Raw genomic sequence first — 19,051 nt, 5'->3', positions numbered from 1 at the left:
AAGGAGGGTGAAGTGTCTTGCCCAAGGACACAAAGACATTTTGGCTGGTGGGAGCGGGGATCGAACCGCCGAGCCTTCGATCATTGGACGACCCGCTCAACCGCCTGAGCCACTGTCGCCCGTCCAACTCCCCACCAGGTAGTGATCGGTGGACAGCTCTGCCTCTCTCTTTACCTGGGCCGAAGGTCGCCTTAAACAACTACAAAGTCCATCCTTGACCTCCTGCCTAGGGTGTCCTGATGCCAGGTGTATTGATGGACACTCTTGTGCTCGAACATGGTGTTCATTAAGGACAAACTATGACGAGCACAGAAGTCCAATAACAAAACACCACTCGGGTTCAGATCAGGGGGGGGCTTTACTTCAATGCCCACTTGGGCAATGACAGTGACACCTGGAGGGGCGTGATTGGTAGGAATGCCCCCCGAACCCGAGTGGTGTTTTGTTATTGGACTTGTGTGCTTATTGTTTTTTGTCCTAATTTACTTGAGATTTTCAGACACTTTAATGTGCATATACCTCAATTTAAAAAGCCTCCAGGGATTTATCTGGTCCTGTGCTGCTAGCAGCGCAGTTCCACTAATGGAGGACACGACTTTAGTGAGAGAACACACTGTGGCATAGCTGCAGAGGCAAACTGAAATGAAATGTTGCCCTTTTCTTTTTCAGATCAATAATACTTCAGTCAAAGCGATCATTTCAGTCAATGATTACGGATGATCATTATGAGGCAGAAGAAGGGCTTATATTTCTGCAGCTAAAATGAAGAATTAGCTGAAAAACGAGAGTTTTGTTGTAAAGATTTATAACAATTTGAGTATTAACTTTGCTTTTCTTCCACTTTAAGTTGTTTTTTTTTTATACAGGGCGAGTACAGGTGTTTTTATGGCTCAGTACACCAACACTGAGGAATAAAGAACCAGTCACATGTCTTTTACCACTGAGATTATGCCGAATTATCTCCCATCCCCTACCTTCTGTCTGTGAAGAGTTGTTTGTAATATTGACTCTACTAAGCTCTAATGTTTATTCATGTGTTAGCTTAAGAGGTTTTATTTTGTTCACATCCTAAAATCCTGACAACTGGTGCTGACAGCAGACCTATTTTTCCATTGTTGTGAGATAAATCCTATTTTATTTCCACTGCAGACATAGCATTCCCAAAGTGTATGAGTTAATTTTAGAACTAAAATACAATACACTTTAACTCAAATTAATAACTGAGTTTTTCTCTTTAATCTGAAGGATTTGGTTGTTATTTTCAGCCTAAATCCAACATTTTCCTCTCATTGAATTTTCTCTGGTTTTCTGCTGTGTTTTAAAGTCTTACACTGGTTTTAATGTACGTTGAGGATTAATTCCTTCTTTTATGCTACGTTCACACCGGGCATGCGACGCTCTTTCTTGAACACACGTCTAACCAGTGATGTTCACACTGGATAAGCAGGAAGGGGCTTCTTCATTTCACACCTAGAAGAGGCTTGGTGTGGATGTTGAAGCGGTGCAAATCTCACAAATCCTGCTTCAGGCTTTTTCTTTTTTTCTATTCCAATATATGAAAGATTTCATATTTTCAGTCCACATTGACCGTTTGCTGTCAAAAGTTAAGTCAAAATGAAGCTTTCTTCATGGAATGCGTCCCTCTCTACCATTGGTCCAAATCCTTTCCTTGTTTGATGATGACAATGTCATTTACAGATCAGCTCATAAGCATGAAAAAATGGGACCCTTTTACCATTCTGCCATTGAGGATTTATAACAAATACTCCCTTCAAAACCACCATTACACCCTGTACTCTTAACTAAACTGGACTTCCTTATTCACTCAACGTAAACATTCACTGGTTGCTGTTAATTTACAAAACTCTCCTTGGTCTTTCTCCTTCTTAAGCCAGCTTTTGCACACTTCATCCCCCATGTACAACACCCGCTCTGCAAAACTGATTCTGTTAACAGCCCCTTAATCCAACTCCTCATTGGAATCTTTATCCTTTCAGTCTGCAGCACCCAGAGATTGGTGGATTTACAAAAAACGCTTAGACTGGACACTTTTATTTTAAAGGCAGTTTTTAAAAAGAATCTTGTAGGTTACTGTCTGTAACCTGCAACCTGTTTGGGATTCTAATGATTTTTAATTATTGAATGATGCTAATGACAGTCTTGCGCTATTGCTGTTTTAATCTGATTGTTTCTGTCTGAGTTTTCTGTAACTCCTTTCATTTCTCAAAAGGTCTTGACTTTTGTCAGGCCACCGTTGAAAGTGTTCTTAATCTGTCATGCCCGGATAAATAAATGTTCAATAAATAAATAAAATCCCAGCCAGGTACAAACCGCAATTATTAATTTATCCTTCATGAACAATTTTAAAATGGTTAGGATGTCATGCATATTCCCTACCAAATCTTAGTCCCCGATTGGTTTAAGTTTGACCTGCATGAAAAATGGCTGTGCGTTTTGTATTCAGAACCTGAAAAACGTTTGTGCCTGGTGACATGTGAACACAAGTTTTCAACAGGGAAGCCTGAAACGTGCGTTTACGTAGACCTTTCATCGGACGTGGTCACTTGAACGCGCATTGGCGAGGGCGGTGTGAACATACAGTAGCTTTAGGATTGCATGCCTAAATACATAAATGCAGTTCAGCCTTTAAATCTTTGTGATCCACTGTGAACCTAAACAGATATATCTTTATTTTGCAGAAAGTGTGTCTGTTGGAAGCACTTGTGTGGGTTTGAGGGATTTTTTTACTAAATCTGTGCTTTGGTAGTTCTTAACATTTGGGGGGAAAGCCTGAAGCAGTTTCCCTGAGGCTCTATGTGGCTCTTAGGAAGAATTTTGATGTTCCTTCAGGCGTCGACAAGGCAGAAACTTTTTCTATCAAATTGTGCGTTTTTGTTATTTTGTAAATATGATGGTTGGTTCCATACTTCCAATATTCTGTTGAGTGTATGTCAGAAGATGAGGGCACAAAAACAACACTTATTTTTTCTGCTGGCAGAAGAAACCTACCAGTTGCAATCAGTCCAGATGTTTGTCCAAAGTTTGCAGCCCTAATCTCTGCAGGACAGCATTACTTTGGGACATGTGTGTAATGTTGCCTCCAAGAGCTTGAAGACAAACAAAAAGAAAAAACAAGGACTAATGCTTTGCCAATTTTTTTTGAAAAAAGGGCCACATTTGTGAAACAATAAAAAAAACCATGTTTCTGCACACATGACCAAGCAATGCAAATGTGTCCTCTGTAGAGGAAAATGATTAACTAGAATAGAATAAAATAAAGTAGAATATCTTTGTTACTTTAGCACTTTTCACAAAAAGAATCAAAGTGTTTTACAAAAAAAAAGCATAAAATCTAAACCAAACACAGAAAAGTAGTAAAATCCAATATTCACAACAAGATCTATTAAGGGTCCAAAGAAAAACAAAAACATAGTAAAACAAGGACTAAAATCAACTATAAGCTCTTCTGAATGATAACGTCTTGACCCGGGACCTAAGGGAGTTCCAAAAACGAGGAGCGACAGCTTGAATGGACAGATCTCTGGTCCTAATGCTGGTTTTTGGTTTAGTTTGAAGACCTCAACGATCGGTCTGAAGAGTAAAAGTGGACATTTTTAACCCTTGTGCTATCTTAGCTGAACCCACCCTTACATTGACGTGTTCTCCCTACCATGACAAAGGTGGATAAAGGTGGAAAGATTTCATGTAATCCATGGACACCAGTGAAGATCACAAATCATTGAAGAAAAATGGTTCAGAGCACTGTCTAGTGGGTCTAGATGACCCAACTCCCAATGTTAGTCTGCTTCCCGCTTCCCCCCCCCCCACTTCTTTTTATAAAGACCAAAGGAACACATTCTGATTCCGCAAATCCTACCCATCCACAACCCTGCTATGTGCATTTAGTTATTAGGAGATGCTTTTATTCAAAGGATCTTACAGGTTTTTGACCACTGAGATAAATGTGGGATATATTTAAAAAATAAATAGTAATCTAGATATACAACACAAAAGACTGGGAACCCCAACCAACCACTTTTTCACATTATTGACCTTTAGTCCCCTATCTCGAGAACACGTGTTTCCTGTCAGCATATGTGAGCTTTTGTTAGCAGTGCTGGTAGAGTACTTGCCATTGAAAGTAAATGTTTGGCACATTAATTGATGTTATTGTAGAGAAATTGGAAATATGGAAACAAAATGTGTAAAAATAATCACTTTTGGTTGCAAGTAGAACATCTGTAATAATTTGGAATTAGATTCAGAGATCCAAATCATGGATTTTTGATCAAATCAGAAGAAATATTTTCTGAAACTAGCTGATAAGGTTCTAGCATAGAACCTCAACTGCTTTCAGTGTAGCTGCAAGTTAATAATGCATGTGCATATGTCTTCACAATTAAAGAGGGTTCAAGTTTAACTTAAAGTCCCACTCCGATCATCTTTTGATCTATTTTAAGTGTTCCCAGTCTCAGAATTATGATTATGCCAATTTTAGCCACATAAAGAGAAACTGTCATTTTCTAGGACATAGTTTCTGCAGAGCGGCAGGAGTTAATTAGAAATTTACCTCTGATTTGTTTGGGGAACTGTTGGTGTAGAGCAACCCCACCCCCCCTTCCCTTACCCGTGGCTGAGGGCTTTCCGTTTGCATGCTCTCCCTCTAGCTTAACAGCCTCTCACAACCAACACCCAACATAACCGGTGCAACAAAAATATTGATCAAATTTGGAGCAATCCAGCCGTACAGATTTGATCCAGAAACCAGATCCGACGAGGAAAACAAAGACGTACATGGATCTATTCGTCTGCAAGTGCATCAGAGCAGAGCAGGGAGCTTGTGACCCGCCCAGAATATTTACAGAACAATTCTGAACCCTTCTGGGTTAGGGGAAGTTGAATAATTTCTGCCTGATTGTGTCAGGCGCCATCTTGTCTGCAGGCAGATCCCTATCAAGTGAGCTGGAAAACAACTATGAAGTGGAACAGCAAAGAAGAAACCAAGGACAACATATCCATGAGCTTGGGCTTGATGGTGAAGGAGATGGGGATGGAGACAACAGAGGGCCAAAAATGTAAGGGGCAGATGGAGAGAAATGGCATCACAAATGAGATGATACTTAAAACTCTAAAATGCGCAGTGCTACAAACATAAAGCTACCTTAAGGAGAGAAAAATATAATTGAAAAGAGAAGTGGGACAAACTGAAAATTGAGACCAACAGTTTTGAAAGAAAGAAAAATATTTTTTGTAAAATAAAACCAGTGACAGACAGATCAAGGCTTATGAAGCTCTGAAGCGATTTTGTGTGACTGAACTAAAAATGACAGAGTTAAGAGATCAGTCTAACAACAAACACGATCAACTGGAGACCAACTGAAGCACATTGACCTTTTAAGACCATGACTGAGCCTGCGAATTTCTATGCCAAAAAAACTGTTAAAAAAGACACAATAGTCATTGGAGTGCTGATGGAACAGTCAGAGCTGCTTTCCTTCCCTTTTCTGGACACTTTAGAAATTTGCTAACAGAAGTCGGATATAGTTTAACGGAGAACGATGCCACAGATGCACAGATCACACAATGTACAAAGATAAAATAGCAACCCACAAAGTTGGATGAAAGCATGAGGTTGTCTTCATTTATAGTGCCTCATTTAAAGTACTCGGCCCCCTTGAACTATTCAGCCTTTTGCCACAGTTCAGGCTGCAAACGTAAAGATTTAAACTAGTTTTCTTGTGAAGAATCAACAACAAGTGGGACACAATCAGGAAGTGGAATGAAATTTATTGGATATTTCAAACTTGTTTAACAAATAAAAAACTGAAATACTGGGCGTGCAAAATTATTCAGCCGCTTTACTTTCAGTGCAGCAAACTCTCTCCAGATGTTCAGTGAGGATCTCTGAATGATCCAATGTTGACCTAAATGACTAATGATGATAAATAGAATCCACCTGCATGTAATCAAGTCTCTGTTTAAATGCAGCTGCTCTGTGATCGTCTCAGAGGTCCGTTTAAAGCGCAGAGAGCATCATGAAGAACAAGGAACACACCAGGCACGTCCAGGATACTGTTGTGGAGAAGTTTAAAGCCGGATTTGGATACAAAAAGATCTCCAAAGCTTTAAACATCCCAAGGAGCACTGTGCAAGCGATATTATTGAAATAGGAGTATCAGACCTCTGCTAATCTGCAAAGTCTAAACGTTCGGCTCAAACAAGGAGAAGACAGATCAGAGATGCAGCCAAGAGGAGGAAGTGCAGAGATCTACAGCTGAGGTGGGAGAGTCTGTCCATAGGACAACAATCAGTGGCATACTGCAAAAATCTGGCCTTTATGAAAGAGTGGCAAGAAGAAAGCCATTTCTATCTATAAAAAGTGTTGTTTTAAGTTTGCCACAAGCCACCTGGGAGACACACCAAACATGTGGAAGAAGGTGCTCTGGTCAGATGAAACTAAAATCCAACTTTTTGGTAACAACAAAACGTGATGTTTGGCGTAACAGCACCACAGCCCATTACCCTGAACACACCATCCCCACTGTCAAACATGGTGGTGGCAGCATCATGGTTTGGGCCTGCTTTTCTTCAGCATGGACAGGGAGGATGGTTAGAATTGATGGGAAGATGGATGGAGCCATTTACAGGACCATTCTGGAAGAAAACCTGGCGGAGTCTGCAAAAGACCGGAGACTGGGATGGAGATTTGTCCTCCAACAAGACAATGATCCAAAACATAAAGCAAAAACTACAATGTAATGGTTCACAAATAAACATATCATGGTGTTAGAATGGCCAAGACAAATCCAATGGAGAATCTGTGGAAAATGTTCACAAATGCTCTCCATCCAACCTCACTGAACTCCAGCTGTTTTGCAAGGAGGAATGGGCAAAACTTTCAGTCTCTCGATGTGCAAAACTGATGGAGACAAACCCCCCAACAATTTACAGCTCTAATCACCGCAAAAGGTGGTGCTACAAAGTATTAACTTAAGGGGGCTGAATAATTTTTCACGCCCAATATTTCAGTTTTTTATTTGTTAAAGAAGTTTGAAATATCCATTAAATTTCGTTCTACTTCATGATTGTTGTTGTTTCTTCACTAAAAATTATAGTTTTATATCTTTTTGTTTGCAGCCTGAAATGTGGTTGCCTGAAAAGGTTGAAAAGTTCAAGGGGGCCGAATACTTTTTCAAGGCACTGTTTCTGTGCAAAGAGTTTCCACAACTGAAAGAAGAACCTTTTCAATCAAATGTCCAATGAGAAAAACTATTTAGAATTGTGTCCAAGCATTCCAAATCTGATAAAATGCTGCTAGTAAGAGGTCTGGGGTGAGTTGTTCAGCAGAGGTCTAATCCAGGCTTCTTCAAATGTGTTTTGGACACTGCCTCTTCAGAGACATGTGTTATTAAGTAGTGGGATTGCTAAGGTTACTGAGGGGGCAACAGCTTGTAAAAAGATGAGGGATCAAGTAGGTGAGTGGTAAAGTGATGTGGGGGCAGTCCGGATCCAAGTTTCTCAGTTAAGTATAAGGAGGAGGATGTAGGGATGCTTGGAGGAATCACTGTGCTTCTTTATGATGGAGAGAACTAGATACAGCTGCAGGTACACAAAGGAAAAAAGACACGACAGAGAATTCGGGGAAGTAGTAGCTGCAGATGCAGTTGGAGGGGTTCTTTTTTTAATGCTGAGGAATGTTACCTTAAAGTTACTTATGTTGTGTACTTTCAGGTACTCTGTATTACTTCATTACTTGATGGCCAATAAAAAGAGACTATTGTAAACCCTTACTTTGTTTATTTAAAGTGTTCAGTATCTACGTGCTGACGGAAGTATTATAAGGTAATCACATCTTGCATCGCTGCTTTAGAAACAATATTGATTACTTTTGTAAGAACATTTAGTTTTATCGCTGAGTACATCAAAAAAAATAGTAGTGCAATTCCTAAGCACTTTCATAAATCATAAGAAAAACTTTTTTCAGTGTCCTTTTTTATTATAAGGTGTCTGTTTACTTTATACTGAATGTGCCATTTGTATTGATCAGATTGCAAACTGTTGTTTTCAAAAGTGTTCCTGATAGAGTAGTCAGTAATGTTTGTTTGACTGAATCCAAAGGTTCATTTATTTCGTTCTATTAGAAATTAAAAAAAAAAAAGATTGTGAACAGCCGAACAATCTAAGTAGATTTCTGGAGAGAACAGCCGTCTATGAGAAGTCCAAGAAGATCAATGTTTGGGGATATTTGTATGTGGGAGGGTGGGGGTTTGGGGAGCTGGAGAACATGGAGAAAGGGTTCATCACATTGACTGAATATGAGAATTGGAGTGTGAGTGTGACGTCACCCATAGAAAATGACTTGCTTCCAGCTCCAACCAAATATTAAATATTTGTAGTGATTGGTGATTGGTCCGAGTCGTTCTGAGTCAATGTTCCTATGGCAACCACTCTCGCCTTTCCCTTTGAGATAAATAAAGTTCAATTCATTCATTCATTACTTCCAGGTAAACTGAACATACAGGTTGCAGCCCTCATCCAAGAAAAATAAAGGATATGAAGCAAATGTACGGTCACATCTTCACCTCATCAAAAGTCTAGGTCTAATCTGTTACTGTGTGAATCAAAGTGTGTCTCATAATAAGAACGATGGATCAGGTCATTTACATCGTTTTGAACATTTATACTGCATTTGAAAAGTGGTTAGAAATGTTGACCAACTCAGACCAATCACTGCTTACAGACAATCTCTGGTTCCAACATGGCGTCCGTATTGCAAAAAACCCTCGATTGACCTTTCGTTGGAGCCAGGAGTAAGACATTTTCTATAGGTGACGTCACACTCACTCTACGTCACACTCAGTCCACTTCTCGTCCACAGACAATGGTTTCAAAGATTGATTCTGCAACACTTTTTAACATCTGAATTTCTAAAAAAACAATTTGGTGATTTATGACTTTAAAGTAGCTGGTGTAGGACTTATATAGGCTGTTCAATAAATATATATCCTTGAACCTTCTCTTTTTGAAGCAAACAATATTTTGACAGTTACAGCACAAAATGCACAACTGTAACAGCAGTTAACAGATGGTCCAAAGGAAGACTCAGCAAATGTAACCTTATCTAATGTGACCCCTTTGAAGGTCCATGTAGTTAGAGGGAACTTTGTGAAAGCTGCTTATTTCTACCGTGGGGGGGGGGTCAGGCGGAGGTCCAGCCTAGCTTTACAACAATGGATTAAAACAACAGAAAAACTAAGAAGGCAGCGAAGCGGTTTAGACTTTGTCAGAGCCGTAATGCATTAGCAGAGCCTTACCCAGCCACTATGCGCTGCTAATGCAGATAAAACAAAGCGAGTTCTGCAGAGCTGAATGACTGAACACGGGTTAAATCACCTCTCAAACCCTGACCAATGTTCCCTACAAGGTTAAGGCTACTTTAAAAGTGCATGGCTGCTCTAATCTCTTCCTGTTCTTGCAGCTTTCCTGCACTTGAACTGTTAAGATGAAATCTGTCTGTTTGATTCAGAGTTGTTATTTTCTTGGACTGATAAGAGCAGCATCCCTCTGTGCTGTGTTGTGTTTTCACGCCGCAAAACAAACCCTTCAGGCACAGCTGCCTCCTCAGGGTCTCAGTGTTCATTCTGTCCGACTGGATTAGAAATCTGTTTCAAAATGTGCAGAAATGACTTTTTTATTCTCCTGCGGCTGATTATTTTGTCTTTTCTTTTTTAAGCTTTTTTGGGTGATGTAAATAAAGAAAATAATTTACCTTTATTGCATTTGTCAGACTATGAGGTCTCACGTTTGCATGGAAAACAGAGGTATGACATTTCTATGGCAAAATCATTTTGAATTAGAGGCTGAGAGTTGTCTTTTTTTTTCTTCTTTTTTTTAACTTGTCCTGTCCAACAGTTGGGCAGGCAGATGAGAACTGAGGGTTTCTTGTGTTGGACATATTTTACTTTAACAATAGGGGTTATTAATCTTCAGACAAACCAAAGGTATGTCTGAATAAACCCCTTTTGTAATTGAGGCCAAACTTTATTAATTTCAATCATGTTTGAAAATCTTTGGTGTTGGACCGGACGGAAAAGGAAAGAAGGGAAGAAGAGAGAGGGATGTTAGAGAGAGGGGGGGGGGGGGGGTAGGAGGGTGATAATAGGAGGGGAAGGGGGGTAAGACCATGAAGCAGCATAGAGCAGACAGGTTTACTGGTTGTTTATCATTACGGTAAGGTTCAAATGTAGTACAAAAAGGGCGGGGCCTGTCCACATACACACTCAAATGTTATCAACACACCTGCTGGCTGCAAAAATGTCCACATGTCAACATGCGCACAAAACGGATAGTGTTCACACACGCATACTTATGCCTTCAAACCAACTAGTGTGAAATATTTCATTAATTCAATCATGCAAACTATTAGTGCAAAGGTGAGCTAACACCTGGCTGAAAGTTGTCTGAGTTTGAACAAATGATGCAATTAGCCAGTAAGATCCTCGATCTTCATCAAATCAGTTCTGATATGTTCTTATTGTCAGGTCTTCGCATGAACTTCTCTAGACAGAGAAAAACCAAAATGAAGTAATTGTCAAATCACGTTTAACCCTTGTGCTATCTTAGATGACCCCACCCTTACATTGACGTGTTCTCCCTACCATGACAAAGGTGGATAAAGGTGGAAAGATTTCATGTAATCCATGGACACCAGTGAGGTTCACAAATCACTGAAGAAAAAAGATTCAAAGCACTGTCTAGTGGGTCTAGATGACCCAACTCCCAACGTTAATTTGCCTAGGATAGCACAAGGGTTAATCATTATTCACCTGAGGATGCTTTGTTTTCTCATTTTATAAAAGAACAAAAAAGTGAAATCAAATGAATGAATGAATTTTGATTGTAGAGCTTTTTGTTATCAATCTGTGTGTAATGTTAACCTCTGTTTCAGAATGCAAAAATGTATCTTTTACCTATCCATCTCTCCATCCATCCATGCATCCATCCATCCATCCATCTATCTATGCCCCCAGCCGTCCCCCAACTTAATCTGCTGGACTTTAAATATGTAGTTGTAGAGTTAGGTAACCTAATTCTTTTCTAAGAGTTCTGGTACATCGCCTGTCCGTCCTGGGGGAGGATCCCTCGTTCATGTGGACACCCCTGAAATTTCTTCGCTTTTCCCGGATTCCGTTTTTTTCAGGAGTTTTTCCTTACCATGAGGGGGGGGGTCAAAGAGCAGGGAGACCCATTTTAGTTAGTCTGTTTAGTTAAAATTTTAGTATTATCCTATTGAATTCTATGCATTTATGATCCTTTTTGATTGTATTTTTACCTTACAATTACTGGTACGAAGCCCATTGAGACGACTGTCGTGAATTTGGGCTATACAAATAAAATTGAATTGAATATATTTAGGGACAGCCGGGGACAGCGGGAGAAGCTGCTGCCCCACAGAGACCTGAAGGGACGACGTGACAGTGAAGCAACTTGAACCTGAGAGTTCTGGTCTAACTAGTCGCCGTCCACTGATTTAACGAGCTTAAATATGGTTAATATTTTAGAATAAGGCTCTATTTTAGTCAACGTGCCACTTTTTACTTTAGCCAGACGTCTGATCATGACTCATCAATTCAACTCAGAGCAGATCATGCAAGGACAAAATAAAACACTGGGAAGAATTCAAAATAAATGAACAGTATTTATGGTGATTTCATAGCTTCCTCACTTCCGGTCTGACACTAAATTTATCTGTTTAACGTAATATTTTCTGATTAGAATTGTCTTCTTTAAACTCTGTATTATTCAGTTTCAAAATCTTCTGTATTAAAATCTTTCCAGTCACAACAAAAGTCTGTGATTGGAGGATAAGAGAATTTAGCTGTGAATCCCAAACTAGAACCAGAGTCACATTGGATACATCTGACAGGAACTGAAAGTGTAGATGCCAAAATGCAGGAAACTGGCTTGGTGGCAGAAACGTAATCATTAAATAAATAAACCTAAACAGACACAAAAAGTAGATGAGCTGAGGATGTAGAATTGAAAACCACATATGACTACTCACTGACTACAGCAGTGGATGATTAAAATGAACCTGGAGTGACTGATAGAGGATAGAACATGACCTGAAACACCACTGAAAAACTAAACTGCAGATTCCTCAGAGCAACACTATGATAATAACATTAAATATTATTAATAATTTCAGCATTCTGGGAATGAAAATTGTAGCATGTCTGTGTTTAAAATATTACCATCTGGATTAAAGTTGATTCATGTTGATTATGCCTGCAGCACATTCTGCCATAAATATAGTCTCCAGTGTTTTATTGCTTTGATGTTTTTGATGTATAAAGGAAACAAACTCATGTTGAAAATAATTTGTTTTCATTAAGAAATGACAATTGTATCACTTTCACCTACAGTAGTTGAGTATTTATCTATTAGTAGTTTATTTTAAAATTTTACTTAATTTCAGTATTGAGGACAAAAAAAAGGTGTTTTTGCTGCCCTTTACTGACTTTGAGCCCCTGCCCCTCTAAAATCCTGTGCACGTCCCTGTTTCCATCAACTGAACACTGTATTCACAAATCGTCACCATAAAACGCTAATATCAATAAGATTTTCACTCTGTCATATTCGCAGGTAAAATCAAGGATTAGCACGGTGTCCGAATTGCTTTTAAAATCCACCCACTACATTGTCCCGCACTATACAGTTTTTTAGTAGTTAGGGATTAGGGAGGGCATTTGGACACCGCCGATCGGGTGTCACAGACATGTTTATTTATTAAAAAAAAAAAATTCTAACTTGTCCTGTCCTACAACTGAGCAAACATATAAGAGCTGAAGGCCTTTGTGTATGACAGGTTTTACTATTACAGTAAGGGGTTATGCATCTTCTGATAGCCAAGGAGTATATTTGTATGAATAAACAGACACGCGTTTAGTCGCTCGGTTTCGTGTTAAAAACACATCCGATACTTTTTAAAGCGGCTGTTCTGTGTCGCTACCCAATATGTTCCGGAAACTGCTAAACTGAAACTCCAAGGTTAAGAAAGTTAACAAAAAACAAATGTGTCTGCAGATAATTTAGGGGATGAAGATGAACTTTACCATTTAAAGTTAAGGGAAACTGGAATCTTAAAAAAAAAAATAAGAAAAAGGAAAAAAAAACGCCCTCTTCTGTCTCGTCCAGGCCGATCAATGGGAATATTGTCCGACATTAAACTGGTCTGTAGCCTGAAAAAGGCTGAGAACCACTGACTTCCACCAAAAGTAATATACAGTATGTTTGCTAATCAGAACAACCAAACTTGTTGGGCTTCTTGTGCAACATGTTTTATTTTATCATAGAAGCAGCTTCTATTTAGATTGGACACATACTCCCTACTTTTAAGATTAGTTTTTAAATCCCAGTGCTAGTTTGTTCTTTTACTAATCCTGAATCATCTCTGGGACAGATTCTTATCAAATAAATCCAGCTCCCATCTTATTGTTTCTCCAGGTGTCAGTTTATTGTATCTTCTGCTATCTGCTATCTTTTGCTCCATCTTTTCATGTGTGTTGTTGTGGAATTTCTCCCAGAAGAACGTTGGCGCTCGAGTTTGATTCAACCCCAGCTTTTCTCCATAAGGCAATTTACTCTAATACCTTCTCATATGGGCGTTTATGTCTTTGTGACAGTGTTCTAAAAGTAAATAAAACTGAAATTGATTTAACAGAATCCTCATTCCAAACATTATACTCCACACACGTGTGATTGAGCAGCATTGACCTCATTCTGGCACATAAGTCCGGGTAAAAAAAAAGCATTTTATTCTATTAAAAGAGCACAAAATGTTGCTTTCTCCTCTGGTATTTGAAAGAAAATCCCACATTGGTCACTGAAGTAACCTGAAACTAACAAAAGTGATAATGGAAAAAAGAATACCGAAAGAAAAACACTAAAATCCCTCATTGCTTTTTGAAATATTTTGCTCAACAGAATCATTTCAAAAAACAAACCATGGAAACGGGCCTGAAGAAAAATGGTGACACCCCGAGAAAAGATTTACAAAACATATATTTTACTTAAAGGACCTACAGTATATCATGCAAAATGAACTTTTTGATCTTTTGATCTTTAATGTGTGTTCCTTACAAAAAACAACAACCTCAAAGTTGTATTTTTGATCCGTTCGTGCATTTCCTCTAAAAACCTGCTCTCTAAGCACTAGCCCCTCCCAATCCATAAAAACGAGTGGGTTCTCACATTGTGATGTGGATAAGTAAGGAACCGCCCCTTCCAGGAAGAGTCTACGGTAACAGCCCCGCCCCCAGGCTAACACACACACAAACACTTTGTCCGTGGAGTTAGCGGTGAGCGGGTAAATGCTTTCTTTTGATATGCACAAAATGCACATCCATCTTTGCAAATGTTTGGATGTTGTTTGTTTTTCTGGGTGATACGCAGACATGCTGCCGAGGTCAGCTCTAGGTTGACATCAGGAAATGGGCGGCACCCACAAAGAGTGAAAGGCGGAGCCTCAGAGATCCAGTCGTCTTACTTCCAGGTAGGAAATGAATAGTGAAAATAACTCATATTTTATTTATAAAAATCCTTCTTTGGTGTGCCAAAGGTAATATAATATCATATTTATGGATATGTTTTATTCTGAAAGGCCTAAGAAAAGCATGATATAGGCCCTTGAATTTAAGAAAATAGAATAAAGCCTTTGTTACCACTGCCCTGAAGGGTAGATAGGGGTAGGAAATATCAAGGTCGTAGACTGCTCAGTGAGCCTGTAGAGTGAAAATGTTAGTGCAGATTTCTTTTTACTGGATTGTTGCGAGCAATAGGTTGTAGCTGTGTTTACACCACCCTCGGCAATGTGGTTTCAAGCAACCACTTCAGCTACGTAAACACATGGACTTTTGCGTTCATGCGTTTCTACCCAAGTCTTTACAACCGTTTTCGGCCTATGCGTACAACCGCATGGCCATTGAACGTCCATTGAAAGTTAAACCAGGTTGATCTTTGACCAATCAGGGGCTTGGATTTGGTAGTGGCATTTGGATGTCATGAAAGACACCCAAGAAGAACAACTCTGTAACAGGAAAAATGTCCAAAAGTCACACAGCTCCTAAAAGACAGTTTGGGATTTCACTTCTTCCCCAAATTATTAAGATCACAGCCGCAAAAAAATAAGCATACAAAAAAAAACACTGTTATAAATGTGAAAGATGGAGGAGGTTTAGAATGCTCTGGGGCTGATCTGCTGCTTCTGGAACAATTTATCTTGAATCCGTGCAGACTACAATGAAATCTTTAGACCATCAAGACATTCTGGAGCCAAATGTGCTCCTCAGTGTCAGAAAGTTTGATCTCGGCTGCAGGTTATCCGGCAGGATAAAGACAAAAAGCTAAAACACCAAAAGAGGATTTAGAGGAAAACTTTTGACAGATTTTGTTGACTTGGTTTCCATTGGTCAGTCATCACTTTTGTTATTGACGAGTTCTGTAATGACTAGTGTGGGTTTTCTTGCTTTAACATTGGGGTAAAAACCATTCTGTCCAAGTAAAAAAATGTTTTCCATATAAACAGGTGATTGAGCAGCTGTTCTTGTTTTACTAATGAAAACCATAGACAGTTGAGTCACACATAAAGAGCTGTTCCACAGTTATTTCAAAAATGAAATGCAGCGGCTTTTACATCATCTTCAGCGGCTGTCAGCGTAGCTGTGGATCCACACGACTAACAATCACATCTGAAAACTAAAGACACTTTAAAATTCTGTTTGAACGTGGTAAATTTTAAATTCCCTTCTTACATTTTTAAGCACAAAGGCCATAAAATGGTTTGAAAACCTGCCATAAAGCTTCTCTGAGGAGACTGCATGTGGTGCTAAAAGTGAAACTATAAAGTTAGATCCAGGTTTAGACAGTTCTTGTAATTTCTGTATGTTGTAGGGATACTGAAGTAATTAGGAATGCAATAGATCACGGCTGAACCATGATCGGATCACACGTGTTCTACAGACCACCCCCCCCCCCACCCCCCGCCTGTGCACATCATTTAACCCTTGTGCTATCCTAGGCACTTTAACATTGGGAGTTGGGTCATCTAGACCCACTAGACAGTGCGTTGATCCTTTTTTCTTCAATGATTTGTGAACCTCACTGGTGTCCATGGATTACATGAAATCTTTCCACCTTTATCCACCTTTGTTATGGTAGGAAGAACACATCAATGGAAGGGTGGGGTCATCTAAGATAGCACAAGGGTTATACCAGTTATTTGGGAGCACTTTGCCTTTCTAGTCAACTATAATGATAATGGCAGAAAGGTATGCCGTTCACACCAAACGCGATGTCTGTCACCTTTGCTTTGACCTGTCAGATTAGCTGCTAAAAGCTTTCCCAAAAGTGTTTTCACATAAATCTGCTGCGTGCGGGAGGAGCTACCGTCATCAGTTATTCTCAACCAGACATCATCGCTACATCATGGAAGACTTGAATGATGTTTAGAGATCAGGCATATTTATTTTGAAGAGCTCTATAAAAGCATTTGTAAACATGCCTCCATGTCTGGGTTGAAGAGATCATTCAGTCTCTCCCAATACGGTGAGGTTCACCATCTGCTGCGGGAGCTGCATCTGCATGACAGCACATTCAGTCTTCTTTTTGTGACTCAGTTTGACTACTTGCTGTCCTGGCATGTGGGAGGAGAAATGCGCTGCTACGTTTGAAAGGGTGTGTAACCCTTGTGCTATCCTAGGCACTTTAACATTGGGAGTTGTGTCATCTGGACCCCACAAGACACAGAAAACCTTTTTTCTTCAATCATTTGTGATCTTCACTGGTGTCCATGGATTACATGAAATCCTCTTCACCTTTATCCACCTTTGTCATGCTAGGGACAACACGTCAATGTAGGGGTGGGGTCATAGGACAGCACAAGGGGTAATAGCAGTAGGGGACACAGTGGAAGAATTCAACGTTTTAAATTTTGCCATGCTTTGCTTGTCTTTCTTTTGTCTTTTTACATCGATTTTATTTAAGAATGCAATTTCTTAATGTAGAATTTTGGCTTCTTGGAACCAGCAGGTACTTCCTGTTTGGAACGCAAGGGGGGAGGGGTCACTGTTCAGTTCTCATACAAGCAATGTTCAGCACCAAGCATGTAACAAAGCAATCACCTTGACCCACTTTTCTCCAGCCCATATCCTCAGGGCATACGGTGCTGCTTTTACACAGCTGGTTTAATGACCATCACTATATAGCTTCTACAAAGGTTGAAGATCCACAGGGAGCTTCCAGGACCAGGGTTAAAAAATACTGCGCCAAACCAAGACAATCATTGTGTGGTAGGCAGGACACACCTACTAATTATGAGGCGGCAGGCAACACACTTGTGTTAATTTGGTGGCAGTGTTTTAAAAGCCCTCCTCCTCCCCGTACTCGAGCTATCGGCCGGGTTTCCGCACATCTGGGGCGTGGCGACAGCCTGCAAGTGCGACGTGACTGTTTCCCTTAGATCCGGCCTTCTCTCAGTGACCGGTATGTTAAGCTGGCCTTCCTCCTTCACGTACAATTAAGGCTCCTGCAAACTATTTATTTCCTTTTGTCAGAAACCTTTTTTGGCTGCACGCCCTTGTCATCTCCCCGCAAATAGGGGATTAAAGCTGCTGCTTTGCCTTTACTGTTTTTAATTGTGATTCCTGTCCTGGTTCCCATCCCTGCCACGACGGAACCGGTTGGAGCGAAACGCGCAGCTCACACCGGAGACCTCTCGTTGCTGTGGCGTCTCACCGGACTGTGGACGGCTCCCACCAGCTGATCGGTGGTGTTTGGACGGCTTAACCAGTGCCCCTGAACATTAATCAGCTTTTCATCTTTACTGTTTTAATTGTGTGGGTTTTATTGTCAATTTTATTCTTGTTTCAGGAGGTGGGAGGCCGAGGATGTTTGCTTTGTTTTTACGTTGTTTTTTTTTAACCACCTCGGTAAGCTCCCCCTACAGAATATTTTAACTGACTTTTATCAAGGATTGTTGTTTTATTTAGGTGTTTCTTAACATTGTTTTTAACTAAAATCTAATTAATTATATTTTCAAGCAAACAAGCCTCTGCCTTGGTTTAGAGCAGGGCCTACACCTGCCTTTCTTCTTTCCTGGGGCTGACCGGCCCAGGTGGCGTTATTGTACTTTTTATTCGTGCTGCCATAATTGGATCAAATATAACAAGGTTGACTACACATTGCCTATGTGATTGGGTCCTTTTACAAACAATGTTTCTCAATTTAATTCTTTTTCCGAATTGTCTTTTAGCATTGTAGACCTTTTATCAGCGCATTTCTCCATGACCTACTTGGTGTTGTATAACCTTGGATTGTCTTACATTCTTATCTTGGTTTTGGCATCACAAATATCCGTCTTTGATTTCAGAAAATCTTCAAAGTTCTAAAACTTCAATGGCAATTTGGGTGAACATTTGGTCTGTCTGAAGTGAGCCCACAAACAAACACATACACTGTCGACTTCACCTGTTTGACCGCCAACAGCAGTCTGCTGTAGCAGTAGATCATCACCAGGATGGGTAGACCCAGGCAGAAAATGAAGAGGCAGATTATGTAGGCATGTGACTGCGCAGTGTTAGCTGTCCAGGAGACAGAACAGCTTGTTCCAGCCCCCTCTAAGCCATAGCTGCTCCAGCCCAGGAGAGGGGGCACTGTCCAGAACAAGGAGTAGAGCCAAGAGCCTCCAACAGCTAGTAGGGGCTTTCGGTAATTGAGCCCACCTTTGTTGTATACAGTCAGAGTACTGTAACGGTCGTAGGAGAGGATCACCAGAGAGATCAGCGAAACGATACCTGAAAAAGACAGAAAAGTGTCAGGGTGTTGAATGATGAATGGTTGGGATCTATTAGTGAAATCCTGCTTAGATTCACCCCACATCTTTTACATCGCAAGCTTTGCTTGGAGACACTCAGACAGGATTTAGACTTTGATCAATTATCTCACTGGGTGACTAAACAAACAGACACTCCACTCAGCTGACTCTTCTCCTTTA

The 19,051-nt window shown here is 40.1% G+C and overlaps 1 protein-coding gene across 1 annotated transcript in view; it reads right to left on the bottom strand.

The window, feature by feature from the left end:
* Window positions 1–19,051, bottom strand: part of tmtops2b (teleost multiple tissue opsin 2b) — a 59,498-nt gene that overhangs the window by 14,983 nt on the left and 25,464 nt on the right. The window contains 1 exon segment of the mRNA NM_001305415.1: window positions 18,526–18,851. Within this exon segment, the coding sequence (NP_001292344.1) occupies window positions 18,526–18,851 (326 nt within the window).

The sequence above is a fragment of the Oryzias latipes genome, chromosome 21 (assembly GCF_053564925.1).
Source record: "Oryzias latipes strain Hd-rR chromosome 21, Olatipes_Hd-rR_3.1".
NCBI lineage: Eukaryota > Metazoa > Chordata > Actinopteri > Beloniformes > Adrianichthyidae > Oryzias > Oryzias latipes.
Note: the sequence above shows the minus strand (reverse complement) of the source record. Positions and strands in the feature narration are given on the sequence as shown.